Source organism: Castor canadensis, chromosome X (assembly GCF_047511655.1).
Source record: "Castor canadensis chromosome X, mCasCan1.hap1v2, whole genome shotgun sequence".
NCBI lineage: Eukaryota > Metazoa > Chordata > Mammalia > Rodentia > Castoridae > Castor > Castor canadensis.
In genome coordinates, this window is record NC_133405.1 from 17,721,790 (window position 1) to 17,736,571 (window position 14,782).

The 14,782-nt window shown below is 36.3% G+C and overlaps 1 protein-coding gene across 9 annotated transcripts; it reads left to right on the forward strand.

Annotated features, from left to right (window-relative positions):
- The first annotated feature begins 86 nt into the window (after positions 1-86).
- Positions 87-13,861, forward strand: LOC141419530 (serine protease 52-like). Of its 9 annotated transcripts, none has more exons than XR_012444179.1 (9): positions 95-6,912; positions 7,428-7,596; positions 8,949-9,208; positions 9,366-9,499; positions 9,621-9,677; positions 11,255-11,390; positions 11,732-11,979; positions 12,778-12,911; positions 13,430-13,861. XR_012444179.1 is itself a non-coding variant. In XM_074062338.1 (6 exons), the coding sequence occupies exons 1-6, from the start codon at positions 4,335-4,337 to the stop codon at positions 11,303-11,305; spliced, it is 3,249 nt and encodes a 1,082-aa protein (XP_073918439.1). In that variant the 5' UTR covers positions 94-4,334; the 3' UTR covers positions 11,306-11,704. The 9 variants fall into 9 exon arrangements, 6 of the variants coding, with proteins under 6 accessions (XP_073918440.1, XP_073918443.1, XP_073918438.1 ...); XR_012444180.1 differs by having other exon boundaries at positions 11,732-11,834; XM_074062338.1 differs by lacking the exons at positions 11,732-11,979; positions 12,778-12,911; positions 13,430-13,861 and having other exon boundaries at positions 94-6,912; positions 11,255-11,704.
- The last annotated feature ends 921 nt before the right edge of the window (positions 13,862-14,782 follow it).

Below are 14,782 nucleotides of genomic sequence, written 5' to 3' on the forward strand. Positions count from 1 at the left end.
AAGAACTAAAGGCATGGACACAATATAAAACTGGCATATCCGTAATGTCAACCCAGTTTGTATCTCCAATACTACATCCCTGGACATTATCTGAAATTGATAGTTTCACACCTTGGACCTCAGCTGAGTCTCCAATATTAATTCCATTTTTAGAGCATATAGTTGATACTGTGACAACATGGACCCAGAATAAATCAGCAATATATGCTTGGACCAAAAATGTAGTTGATACTGTCACATTGTGGGCCCAAGCTGAACTTTCAGAAATTAGTCCCTCAACAAAAACTGTAAGTAATATGGCCATGCTGTGGTTGAAGACAAAATATCCAGCAGTAAATACATGGGCTGTCTCTGAATTTGATTCAGTGTCATTGTGGACCCAGGTTGCTTCTCTATCAATACATCCCTTGGTATGGTTTGAAACTGGAACAGTCCCCCTGTGGAATGAAACTAAGTCTGCATTAAATCCCAGGAAACAGTTTGAAACTGATATAGTCACGCAATGGACTTATACTAAATCACCAGCAACTTCACGGGCACATCTGTTATCTGAAACAAAAATAATTTTTACCAAGGCTGAATCTCAATCATCAAACCTCTGGATACAAGGTGAATCTGATGTAGTCAAAACATGGATTCAGGATAAAACTCAAGGAATAAATCCTTGGACTGCACCATGGATTCAGCAAGAAGTTCAAGAAATACATCTCTGGTCAGAGACTGTATCTGATATAGATGCTATGTGGACTAATAAAACATTTGAATTTCCAAAAGGAAATCCCAGGTCACAATCTACAACTGTCACAATATGGACATTAGATGAATTTCCAGTAGTAAATCAATGGGTTCACACACTAGAAGATGTAGAAAAACTGTGGTCCAAAGATGAATTTCCAGTACTAAGTCCTTTAACAAAGACAATGTGCAATAGCTTTACACTATGGTCTCAGGGAGAGTCTCCAACAATAAATCTATGGAGTGTATCTATGTCAGATACAATTAAACTATGGACTGATATTGTAATTCAAACAGTAGAGTTTTGGACAAAGGCTGTAGCTCCTACAGTCACAGTATGGCTCCAGAGTGATTCTCCATCAGGACCTCTATCTGATACAGTCACACTGCCATGGGCTCAGGCTGAATATCCACCAACAAACTTGTGGACACAAACTAGAGCTGATAGAGTCACAACACAATGGCTGCAGGCTGAATATTCTCCATGTAGTCTATGGAGTAAGCATGGAACTGAAATAATAACAGCATCATGGCTTCAGACTGAATCTTCACCAGAACATTTATGTATACTCCCACAGCAGCCCCAGGCTTTTAAATCTTTAGCAGGAAATCCATTGCCAGAGCCTTTGTCTGACAAAGTCATACCTTTCAGGTCCCACACTGAATCTTCCTCAGTAAATCTATGGCCACGGATGGTATCTGATATAATCACACCACTACGGTTTCGGAGTGAACCTGTATCTAGAAATCTGTGGTCAGAATCTGTAACTGATACAATCACACCATCAAAGCTTCTTCTAGAATCTCCACCAGTAAGTGTAAGGACAGTGCCTTTATCAAATAGAATAAAACCAACTTGGTTCCAGGCTGAATTAAAAGGAGTACATCTATGGACAATACTTGTATCTGATACAGTAACAGTACTGTGGACTCAGGCTGAATATCCAGGAAGAATTTCCTGGACAGAACTTATTGCTGATATATTCACAACATGGACTCAGTCTGAATTTCTAACAGTAAACCCCGGGATTCAATCTGTCTCTTCTGCATTCACACCGTGGCACCAGGCTGAGTCTCCAACAGTAAGACATTGGACACAACTAACATCTGATTCAGTTTTAGTGTGGAACCAATCTGCTGCATCTACACTAAATCACTGGACACAGTCTAAAACTGATACATTTACAGAGTGGACAAATAGTCAATTCACAAACGTCAAGCATCCAACAGAAGCTGTATCTAATATATTGAATCAAGCTGAAATTGCAAAAACAAATTCCTGGACAAAACTTGAAACTGATACTGTGTTACAGGTGGCTCAGGCTAATTCTGAAATCATCAATCCATGGATACAAGCAATAGATAATACAGTAACACCATTGGTTCAGGGTGTTTCTTTAGCAAAAAGTCCTTGGACACAGTTTGAATCTGATATAATCACAACGTGGACTCAGACCCTAATACCAGCTGTAAATCCATTGACGATGACTGTAACTGGTAGAGATACCCTGTGGAGCCTAGCTGAAATTATGTCAGTAAATTCTCAGGTACAATCTGCAACAGAAATATTCACACAATTGATTCAAAACCAAACTATTGCAGCAAATGTTTTGACACACTCTATATTTAATCAAGTCATTCTTTTTAACAAGGCGGTTAGCCCAACAACAAATCACTGGACAAAGCCTGAAGCTAATACAATAGCAATGTGGACACTGGCTAAGTCTCAGAAACAAAAGGCCTGGACAGAAGTTAACTATGAAATAGTCTCATCATGGAATCCAGGTGAATTCTCAGAAGTAAAGATTTGGACACTGCCAGAGGCTGGTATATTCAAGCATCAAGCTGCATCTAAAGCAGTAATTCCTATGATAGAGGATACAGCTAAAATTGTCAAACAGTGGACACAAGCTGAATTTCCAGCAGTAAATACTTGGGCAGAGTCAGTAGTTGATATAATTACAACATGGACACAGACAGAATCTTTAGCAACAAATCTTTACACATTTCTACTTGATAAAGTCACACTAAAGACACAGACTAAATCTCCATTAATAAATACTTTGAACCAAGAAGAAACTATAACTGTCAAATCCAAGATACAGACTGAATCTCCAAAAGTAAATATCCAATCAGAATTTAAGACTCCATTTATATCTCCTTGGGTTGAGTCTGAGCCTGGGGAAGGCACACCATGCATTCATGTGGAAGATCAATGGACAGATCCTGTAACTGAAACAGTCAAATTGTGCATACAAGTTATTTCTACAACATTTAATTCCTTCTTAAGAATGGGAAATATAGCAACTGCATGGTTTAAGGCTGAATCTCCACAAATAAACCCATGGAAGAGTGCTAAAGCATCAGAAGTCATACACAGGATACAGTCTGAATCTTCACCGGTAGAATCCTTGAAAGAAGCTCAAATAGCTAAAGTCAGACCCTGGACCCAGGTTGAATATTCAACATTATCTCCCTGCATAGACAACAGAGATTTGAAAGTAATATCCTGGATAAAGACTGAATATCACCCAATAAATACCTGGTCAGAAGTTACATCTTCAAACACCATACCCTGGACCCAGGTTGAATTTCCACAAGTAGATCCCTTTCCAGTGCCCAAGGATTCAAAATTCATACCTCGGACCCAGGCTGAATCTCTACCAGAATATTCCTGGATAAGGGCAACAATTTCAAAAGAATCCTGGATCCAGAGGGAAGCCCCACAAGGAAACCCCTGGACAAAGGCCACATCTTCAGTAGCCATACACTGGACTCAGGATGAATCTGAATCAGTAGATCCATGGATACAACCTATACAGGTTACATATTCAACAGTAAATACCCGGGCACAGCCCTCATTTAATACTATCATATTACGGACCCATTCTGAATATCCAGCAGTAACCTGGATAAAGTCTATATCTGAAACACTTGCACCATTGATACAGGATGAATTTCAAATATTAGATCCTTGGGTACAATCTGTATCTGAAAAAGTGATGTCCTGGACTCAGGCTACACCTACATCAGAAGAGCTTTGGAAAGAAGTTGTATTTCCTACAATTGCCCCATGGAAACAGAGTGTGTCTCCATCAGTAATTACCTCCACACAATCTGTATTTGAGGTAATCACCTCATGGACCATGGCTAAATTTCCAGCAGTAATTACCTGGATGCAGGCAGGTCCTGATGCACTCATGTCATGGACCCAGAATGAATCTCTAGAAATCAAGACATGGGTAGAGGACACAATTTCCACAATTGAACAGAGAACCAAAGCTGAATATTCATCTTTAAATCTAGAGACACAGATTATAACTTTCAAAATCACAATGGGGATATGAAATGAATCTACATCAACGAAATCAGGGTCAAAGGCTATAGCTTCCAAAATCACAACAGACATCCAGGCTGAGATTTTAGCAGTCAAAACCTGGGCAGAACCTGCAGCTTCAATAGCCACAACTTTTAAGCAGACTGCCTCTTCCACTGTAAACTTTTATGTACAGATTGGAACTGACAAAGGCACAATTTCAACAATTCTTGAAACTGAAGCCAAGAAATCTTGGCTATTGCCAGAAGTTAACACATTCAGAATGTCAGTGCAACATCAGACAGATAATACCAAACCCTTGGTTCAATCTGAAAATCAAGCATCTCTTCTGTGGACACATTCTGAACTTGAAAACAGTAGTCCATGGACCTTACCTGAATTTGGAACAATCTTATCCTGGATAGTACCTGTGCATGTAGCAGCCATATCTTTGCCACAGCCTGACTCTTATATTAGCAAAGCTTCATTTAAAATTCAGGCAGAAAAACCATGGATTCAAACAACCTTTCAAACACTCAGTACTTTCACATCATTTAGTGACAAAGTACAGCTCCAGGCCACACATAAAATCGCTACAGTCATGCCATGGATCCAGTTCAAAATAGGCACATTAGACTACTGGACCCAGTCAGAATATACAGTAAAATTGTGGACTATTTTTGAAACTGGTACAATAAGACCATGGATCCAAAGTGAAACAAACACAGTCAACCCCTGGACCCAACCTAAAACTAGTACAATCAGAGCATTGACACAGGCTGAATCTCAACAAGTTAGGTGCTTGTCTTTGCCAGTACCTGAAACAGTGACACTATTGTCACAAGCTGAAATGGAAGCAGCAAAACACTTGACCATGTCTGATATGAATACTGTTGCACCATGGACCCTAACTCAAAATGATACAATAAAGCAAATGACTCAAATTGAATCTAAAAAAGTTCTTTCTTGGTTTCAGCCAGAAAGGACAATAGCCCATCCCTGGATCCACCTTGAAACTAATATAGTCAGACCTGGATACAATTCTGAAGGCAATGCTGTCCAAACAAGAATCACTACTGAAACCAATACAGTCAGATTCTGGACCTCTTCTGAAATAAAACTTTGGACCCAGTCTGAATCTCAAGCAGTAAGTATGTGGCCTGAAGATAGCAGAGCCACACTTTGGTCTCTAACTCAGAATGATACCATTACATCTTGGTTCCAATTAGAATCTCAAAGGATACTTTCTTGGGCCCAGTTTGAAGGTGGTATAACCAACCCTTGGACTCAGCAGGAAACTGCTACAACTAAACTATGGACCCAATTTGGAACTTTAAAAATTCTTTCCTGGACCCCACCTGATACAATAATATACTGGTTCCATACTCAAATAGATTCAATCACACCCATGAGCCAGCCTCAAACTCAAAAATTCCAAAGTTGGATGCAGACTATAACTCAAGTACGAAAAATTTCACCTGTGACTGAAGTTGGTACAGTAATACCTTGGTTACAGTTTCAAAGTAACACAGTTAGATCCTGGATTCAACTTTATTCCCAAACAGTGAGTCTTGGGACCCATACTGAAGTTGGTATAATTGGGCACTGGACTCAGAAAAGAATTGCTACAGATAACCTTGGGACCAACTCTGAAACTCAAGCAACCAGACCCTGGGACAAGCAGGAAGCTAACACAGTCAGAACTAGGTTCTACCTTCAAGTAAAAACTGTCAGACTGCAGACTTATTCAGAATTCGGTACGTTCAGTACTTTCATCCGATCTGAAATTGGCACAATTCATCATGATTCTTTTATGATCCAGTCAAAAACCCAAGAAGTCAGACCCTGGACCCAGTCTGAAATTGTTATGACTAGATACTGGGTTTTGTCTCAAGTAGTTAAACCACAGACAATGCTAAAAGGAGGAACATTTACACCCTGGATCCAGTCTGAAACTCAACCAGCCACACCATGGACCAAGCCTCAAGTTAATATAACATTCTTTTCTATTCCTGTATCTGATAAATTCAGAACCTGGATCCAACCTAAAACAAAACTACTGCATTACAAAGCTGACATAATTGTGTCACTGATTTCTCCTGAGACTGGAACAATTGGAAAAACTCTGCTAATTGATCATTTGGATAACAAGTCTAAGCTTGTAACATTTTTACCTGTTGAGACTATTTCTACCGCACATCAGTATTTTATAACTTTGTCAACAGAGATAAGTACCATAGAAAGAAAAATTAAAAGCAGTTATCTCCAGCCAAGCCAGCTCACAAACATTTTCCTTCTTACCTTGTCGAGCAAGTGGTTTCCTAGTATAATTGGTCACAAGAACTTTGGCAGCATATTAGAAATTATTGACACAAAAGGAAGCCTTGATGTCCTTTCTGTCTCTCTTAGTTATCTTTCCCCAGGCTTTTCCTTCCTTGTTTCTTGTTCTCTTACATATCCATGTACATTGTTCCCTTCCTGTTTAGTCTTTTCTTCTTGTCCTTATCTTTCACACTGTGTTTTCCCATCTTGCTTCAACTTTTCTTCTCTGGCCTTCTCTCCTGTGCTTTTGCCCTCAACCTCTTCTGATAGTCAGCTCCAGGAACTGTCTTTCTCAAAGTTTATTGAAGATACTATTTTTTCTCACACTTTCTCAACCCTGCATGCTCCTCCAGCAATAAGTTTAACAAAAGAGTTTCCCCTGATGCCTGGATCTCTATCTGGACCCAACTATAAGCATCAGTCTGGACAACAGCCTCTCAATGTTTCCCTGGCTGAGTGTCGCCTAGGTATGATTTGGAAAGACAATCTCCAGGCTCTCTGGCTCTTCAAGACAGCTGTTGTTTCTCACGAGACCACAGGCAAGTTAAATATAGTCATCTGTTTGACTTACTACCTTAGATAAAGAGTCTTTTTGAAGCCGGCAACCAAAATTTCTGAGTAGATCACAAAAGGTTTTCATAGATTTTTGTAGGATTAAATTGAAGATATTTTTCTGAACCAATAGTTAAGAGATCTCTAAATATTGAGAGATTAATACCTTATTTTTCCAGTAAGGGCTTATGACTTAAGTTTTATAAGTACCACTCCTTTCAGAGCATAATATTTCAAAAATATCTGATTGCTTAAATAGATTCTATTATTCTCCTTGAGGAATGAACAGAACAAGTCAAATTATCTTTATCAGGAGAAGTATACAGATACCCTCTGTTACTATACCTAAGTTTATTGTGAATTAGGAAAATAATCCCAAGCACTTCCTCAAAGTTCAGGACATCAAATTTTCAAACTCGTTCCTAAAATAGAAAGTCAGGAAATTCAATGAAGAGGATAATAATACTAACTTTACTCTGTTATACATGTGGATTCATTCTAGAGTGTGGATTACGCCCTGGCCTTGTCTCCCGTTGTCCCAATTGCTGGGAGGCAGAAACAGGTGAATTTCCCTGGATGGTTTCTATGCATCTCTCTTTCTCCCATTTTTGTGCTGGCTCTATTTTGAATGAACAGTGGATTCTTACCTCAGCAAGATGTGCCAATTTCATGTAAGTCTGGGTAAGCCATCTCAAGGTTAATGTATCATAATAAAGTGATGAAAAATTTATGATTTTTTAATGGATACATTTCTTTGAACAAACTAGATGTTCTTTATTTATATAATCAAATTTGATGAGTCTCCTTTTCTATAGAAATGATTGAATTGCTTTCTTAACAACCATTTCCTATTTTATTCTTTTTTCCTCATATACCACTAAAATTTATGTTAATATGTTTCTTGGGGTTAATTTTAGTACCCAAATAAAAAACATTGTGAATTGTAAAATTATGTCTTGCTTTTATATAATTTCACCTATATAGAAGATGGAAAGCATGCTATACCTTTAAAGCATGCTATAACCTTAAATTATAACCTATACTTACACATATTACTTTTTGATTTTATAAAGAGGCAAAAGCAACATGGATTCAGTAGAAATCATACTTTATATTTTGAACTTTGAATATTTAGTACGTATTATGATATTCTGTTATGATGCTAGTCAGTAGTAGTGAGTGGTAGCTCCCAGTAGGCCATGCAATCACATAGTCATTATGACAAGCATCTGTGTTACCCACTGTGTTGCTAAGCTATGCATGTTAACAACCACTGCTGTTAATTAAGTTTGGTGTATGACAGTACTTTCAACTTACAATGTTTTCAACTTAAGATTGGTTTATCAGAATGTAACCTCATAACCAGTGGATAGGCATCTTATTAGAGTTTCTGTTTAGCTTTTTATAACTCCAGATATGCTGTCCTAAAAATTCAATTTGTCGATCTATATTTTGATACTATTTAGCTCAAAAGATTTCTGGCAAACATTTTATTTCCTTATTTTAACATACTGAAGTAGAACCATTAATATAGATAAGAGAAACAGGGCTCATGTAGAAAAAGTGGTCGAACTCTCACATGTTATGTGAGATATTTCAGTTCCTAATTTTCAAAATTCTTATGAGTAAGTATTAAGCACTATAAATATTAGGGAGTACAATAGTGTAGGTTAATACTTTTTAATAAGGATACTGACAAAGTAATTTACTTCTCATTTCTTTTTTTGATGGTATTGGGATTTGAACTCAAGGCCTCATTCTTGCTAGGCAGGTACTCTACCACTTGAGCTACACTCCACCAATACTTTACTTTTCATTTCTGAAGACGTTCATGCCTACTGAGCCTAGGGATGACCTAATATCATTAATAATGTCCTAGTGTTAAATACATGTGCTGACTGAATAGGGAATAGGAATAGTATTTTGGTGCTTACATGGACCCTATCTGATTCATATGATCTAAGGGTTTTTTTCCACATTGAAATTTAGAAATAATAATATTTCTAATGAATTTTCCTTCCAGAAAAAGCTCAGAAGCTCTGGCCTTGGTCCAAGTGGGTCTTATTGATCTACAGGATCCTACCCAAGCTCAGACTGTTGGTATTCATCGTGCTCTGCCCTACTTAGGACCCAAAGGACCTCTTGGACCTGGGCTAATCTTTCTGAAGCAGCCACTACATTTTCAACCCCTGGTTCTTCCTACTTGTCTGGAGGAAAGTTTGGAGCAAGAGAAGAATATACAACTGTATGACTGCTGGTTACCCAGCTGGTCCCTCATGAGAGGTGAATAATGAAAAAGGCACTGGATTAGAATGGAATGATATGTTTGGAAAAATAGTAATATCCTTTCTTGAGTAACTGAGCATTTATTATATTTCTCTAATCTAGTCTAAAGCAAATCAACAAAATTCACAAACATTTCTTCTCTGTTTTCCATCAGGAAGTCCTGGAATTTTGCAAAAAAGGCACCTAAACATCCTGCAAGCCAGCACTTGTGCCCAGTTTTGGCCCAAGCTGAATGAATTTGCTTTCTGTGTGGAGGCCAAGAAAGCTATGGGGGAGGCTGGCTGTAAGGTGACAATTAAAGGGAATGTGAAAGTCAGAAATAAAAAGGATTATCCTCCAACACCAAGATACCTCCTACCATCCTTCAGATAATCAGTTGTTACTCTGTTCTGTTCCCTCTTTCTTACAGGGTGACTTGGGGGCACCTTTGGTGTGCCATATACAACAAAAGGATACATGGGTACAGGTGGGAATCTTGAGTCACTTTGATGAACATTGCACAAAGCCCTATGTCTTCAGCCAAGTGAGCCCTTTCATTTTCTGGATCCAGGGAGTTACACGGCTCAGCCATGCACCATGGTCCCAACAAGGACCCATAACTACCTCTGCTTCCATCTCCCTTTCAGTCTCTCCTGCTAGGAATGCTTCAGTTTTAACCTCTACAACGGCTTCTATTCGGCCCCACTTCATTTCTCTGCCACAACCTCAGAGTAAGGCCCAATAAAATTATAGTAAGAGAAGTATAAGAAGGAAATTAACAAGGGATTGGAAATACAAAAGAGTGAAAGGAGAAGAGCAAACTCTTTTCTTGAGAAATGCATATTTTTTAAATTTATGAAATCTTTGGAGTGATTTATTTATTGGTCTAAAAAGAAACGTCATAATTAACAATATTGTTTAACTTTCATAATGTTATAGAATATAGATGCCAGTGGTTATTAATATAATTGTCTTGATTGATTACTCTGACATGTAGAATATTGCAATAACTTATCAACTTCTCGGGAGCAAAAAAGAGTAGGGCTAACAATGATACTCAAAAACTTATTCTTCTAACAGAGAGTACTCTACTACTATATAGCACCTTGTGTATATGTTACAATAATTTTTTATTAAAGACGTTTTGTTTTGTTGTCAGTGATAAATAGTGATTTGTAGGCTCTTGTGTGCATTTATTTTACATTAGGGTTATTATCTTTCTTCTTCCCTTGACTATTCTGAAACCTATCACAATATCATCAATGACTATTTCTCATTGTTTACTTGATCTTACTGCCTTTGAAAAATATTTCAGTCCCAGAGTCTGTGTTTTAATCTACTTAATAAGTATTTACTAGCTATCTCAAGTTGCCATATTATAGTGAATAATGATTTTTAAGAATAAGTGAGGCCATATCATCTCTTTGGTGATATACTTCAAATCCTTTCTCACACAGATGAAGAAATCTACAATGAGGATCTTATTTATGATTTTACCTTCATCTTTATCACTTTATTCTTTTTATAGTCAGATTGTTTTCATAAATTTTCTTTTTATCTAGGATTCATTAATAGTACAAGAGGATTTCAAGTGAAAATTCCATATATGCATACATTATATTTTGGTCAAGTTCTCTGTACCCCCTTCTACTGCATATGAGTGAAAATGTGATACTTGGCTTTTTGAGCAGGGCTTATTTCACTAAATGTGATGAGCCCTAGTTCTACCCATTCCCACAAATCGCATAATTTCATTCTTTCCTATGGAGCAGCAATCTTTCATTGTATATATATTCCCACTTATTGACTAGAGACAATTTAAAATTGCTCTATAAATAAACAATGGGTATAGAAAGATAAGAGGAACTTTTTTTCAGGGAAATATCATAGCTGCAAAAGATACAGAAGCTCATGTTTCTAAGTCAGATTTTAAAATGTCAATGTGTTTTAAAGGGATTGAAACATTTAAAATTAGAAAGCTATAACATTCTATGAAATTTATTCTTACTGGCTTTTTTTTGCTTCTTTTTTTTTTTCATTTGTTGGTTGTTTGTTTTTGCTCAGTTTTGGCAGATCGTATTTCTCTGCGATATACTATGCCTTGGCAGGCTATGATCATCAGTTGTGGCAGTCAAATCTGCAGTGGCTCCATAATTAGCAGCTCTTGGGTTCTCACTGCTGCCCATTGTGTCAGGAACATGTAAGTTTATGTCCTGCTTCTTCAAATACTATATAATCCATTACCACCAAGTCAGTTTGTTTAAGCCTTCTTTGGGCAAATTTTGCTTTCTTTGTCCCAAAATCACCTCTTAGGTCCATTACTTATTTGTTTCAGGCAAACATTGAGTTGATTTAACATGTACCTCTATTAGTATTTTCTTCCGAAATCCTATTTCCCAAGTACTAACTTCTTGGTATCTTGATTTCTGTGGAGGTGAAATGCAAGGCTCATGTACCATATCTTAAAAAGACAAATGTGGTTTTTAAGAGTACAGGTTCTGTAGTGAATCCATTTTAAGTAATCTCTATGTATCCACATAGGAATCCAGAAGACACTATAGCGATACTGGGCCTTAGGCATCCTGGGGCACCTCTGAGAGTTGTTAAAGTAACTACTATCCTACTTCATGAGAGATTCCGGTTGGTGAGTGGAGCAGCAAGAAATGATCTAGCTTTGGTACTCCTTCAAGAGGGCCAAAATTCCATTCAGATGTTAGCACCATTGGGGCACTTGAAGAATCTAAATAGCTCAGAATGTTGGCTTTCTGGGCCAAGAATTCTTAAACCAGGTTAGTGATTGTTTTGCTCATTAGGAGAGTAGCTTTAAAAAAATAAAGATTATACTTTTAACTTAAAGTTTAAGAAGTCTCACAACAATTGTGCATATACCTAATTTTAGGACCTTAATTCAGATTAGAAACCTATTTGTACATGTATTTTTATTTCATTCAATGATTGTTTTGATGATGACTCAATAGGATTTTAAGGATATCGTAAGAGGAAGTTTATATGAACATTCAAATGTTGTAAATAAAACAGGGATGATTAGGTTCCAAACTCTTCTAACTTTGGAAAAAAGTTCTGTTTTGTTTTGGCATGTTTAGGAAATTGAATATTCACTTGAATTGGAATTTGGAGGGCTTTTTATTTGGGGGCGTTTGCTATATTAGGTTGAACTCAGGGCATTCACTGTGAGCCACTCTACCAGCCCTATTTTTATAAAGGGTTTTTTGAGATAGGGTCTTGTGAACTATTTACCTGGGCTGGGTTTGAACCACAATCCTGATCTCTGCCTCCTGGGTAGCTAGGATTACAGACGTGAGCTATCAACACCCAGCTGATTTATAAATCAAAATATACAACTTAATTTTCAGGAAATGAAATTTAAAAGTAATTATATTTGCTAAAATGACTCAAAAGAAATGTAAAATGAATGGAATGACTTGAGGGTAAGAAGCTAATGGTAGTGATAAGAAAATCAACAGAACTTCTTAGCATAATAACTTAGAGGTACACGTTTAAATCATCTTCTTGGCTGCTTCACTGTAACCTATATATTTAACTATTTGTATATTCTATTTTCCTAGGAGAGACAGATGAGAACCCAGAAATATTACAGATGCAGGTTATGGGAGCTTCAAGCTGTGCCTACCTCTACCCAGACATAGGCAGTTCTATTGTTTGCTTCATTACTCAGGCCAAAGGCTATGACACAAATATGGTGAGCAGATGAGGTTTATTTTCTTTCCCTTTTTTTTCAGAATCATGAAACTATAGCTTGTCCTTTTATAAAAATTTATCTTTGAATGATGAATATAAGAAAGTGAATCCTTACTCAGTAAGAGTGAACACATGTTAAATAAATTGTAGAACTTCTAAATATGCTAATAATCTATATTATATCTGACACATGCTCTTTATAATATATTCACATAAAACAACTGTTGGACATTTTTGTTATACTACCCACAAGTTAGACATTTTATATATTTTTTCTTATAATTACATTACCCTTTATCTTAAGGTTCAGTAAGTCCAACATTTTCTATTTTCTCAATTGTACAAGAGAACTGTATAGTTTAAATATCAAATATCTTATTTGTCATAATTATTTAGAACACATTTGGGATAAGAACAATATACTTAATCATCTATATTACATCTATAAGTTATAAAATCTAAGATTAAATAATAAAATAGGTTAATTAATTAAATCTGTCTCTACATTTGACTTTACAGGAGCCAGTGAGTCCAGGCAGTGCTGTTATGTGCAGACCAATATCTGGCAATGGCAAATGGAGACAGATAGGCTTCACCAGTCTCAAATCTCTAGCTACCATAGTGAGCCCACACTTCTCCTGGATTTTATCCACTTTAGCAAAAGCAGGCCATCCCTTAAACCAGGACCGTATGCCTTGGATAGAAAAACCTAAGTCCTCTGGTTTCCTTAAATATCCATCCACACTGCTACTTTCCTCAGTAATTATTATTGAAGCACAGATGTTTTTGTAGCCTAGTGACTAGAACAGGTAGTATACATCTGTTCATACTATGATAGTCAAGATACCTGAAGAATAAAGAGAAAATATTGATTTATGCCCTATAAGCTATTCCTACATATTTCTTTTAGTCTTTCCCTGCATAATAAATGACTTATGCTTACTGCCTGAATTAATGACTGTTCTTTGATTAACTATATTCATTTCAAATAAATCAAAGTTGTTATTTAACAAGAAAATGACTCCAGGTATGGGTTACCAGAAAATAAAGTTTTTACAAAGATAGGGAAATCAAACCTCAAAAAGACATTTGTAAATCTCCTAATCTACAAATTTATAATTTACAACTATTAACATACCTCATCTATTTTAAACCATCTGCATTTTCTTTTAAGACACAAAACAGTGCTTATCCCTTTAGCAATTTATAAGGACTTGATTTGGAAAACATATAATGTTCTATCCCAACAAAATAGCACCTTTAATGAATAAACATAGTTAGTTTGCATGCTGTCAATAAATAATGCACACATGAATGAATACTATGAATAGTTTTAGTTACCTGCACTCAACCATGATCATTCATAGGAAAAAACACTACATTTACATACTGTGCTATTGTGAGCAGCATGAAAAAATTTCCTGGAAACATGCTTCAACCTACCTAGGAGGCAAATTATCCTTTAATTCAGGATATATATGTGTATATGCTACTTGACCATTAGTCTCTATAGGAATTATCTCACTAACCACATCAAATCTAGTAGTATCACAATATAAATCATTCCTGTTTAATTTAATAATCACCTCAAAGAACAGACTTTAATTATACTGTATGATACTACATTTAATTATTTTATATTTTATTTAGTTATTTACAGTGCCTGATGTATTCATTACATTTTATACATATTCATGTATATAAAATAATAGAATAATATAAGCTTCACCATTAAGTACAGTTGTACATCAATGAATAGTATCAAAGTAAGTCTCCATTTTGTAAAGAAAGGAAGGTATGGTGAATAAAGATAAAGAAATGATAAAACATATTATATAACAATAAGGAAAATATGAAAATACTGAAAAATTA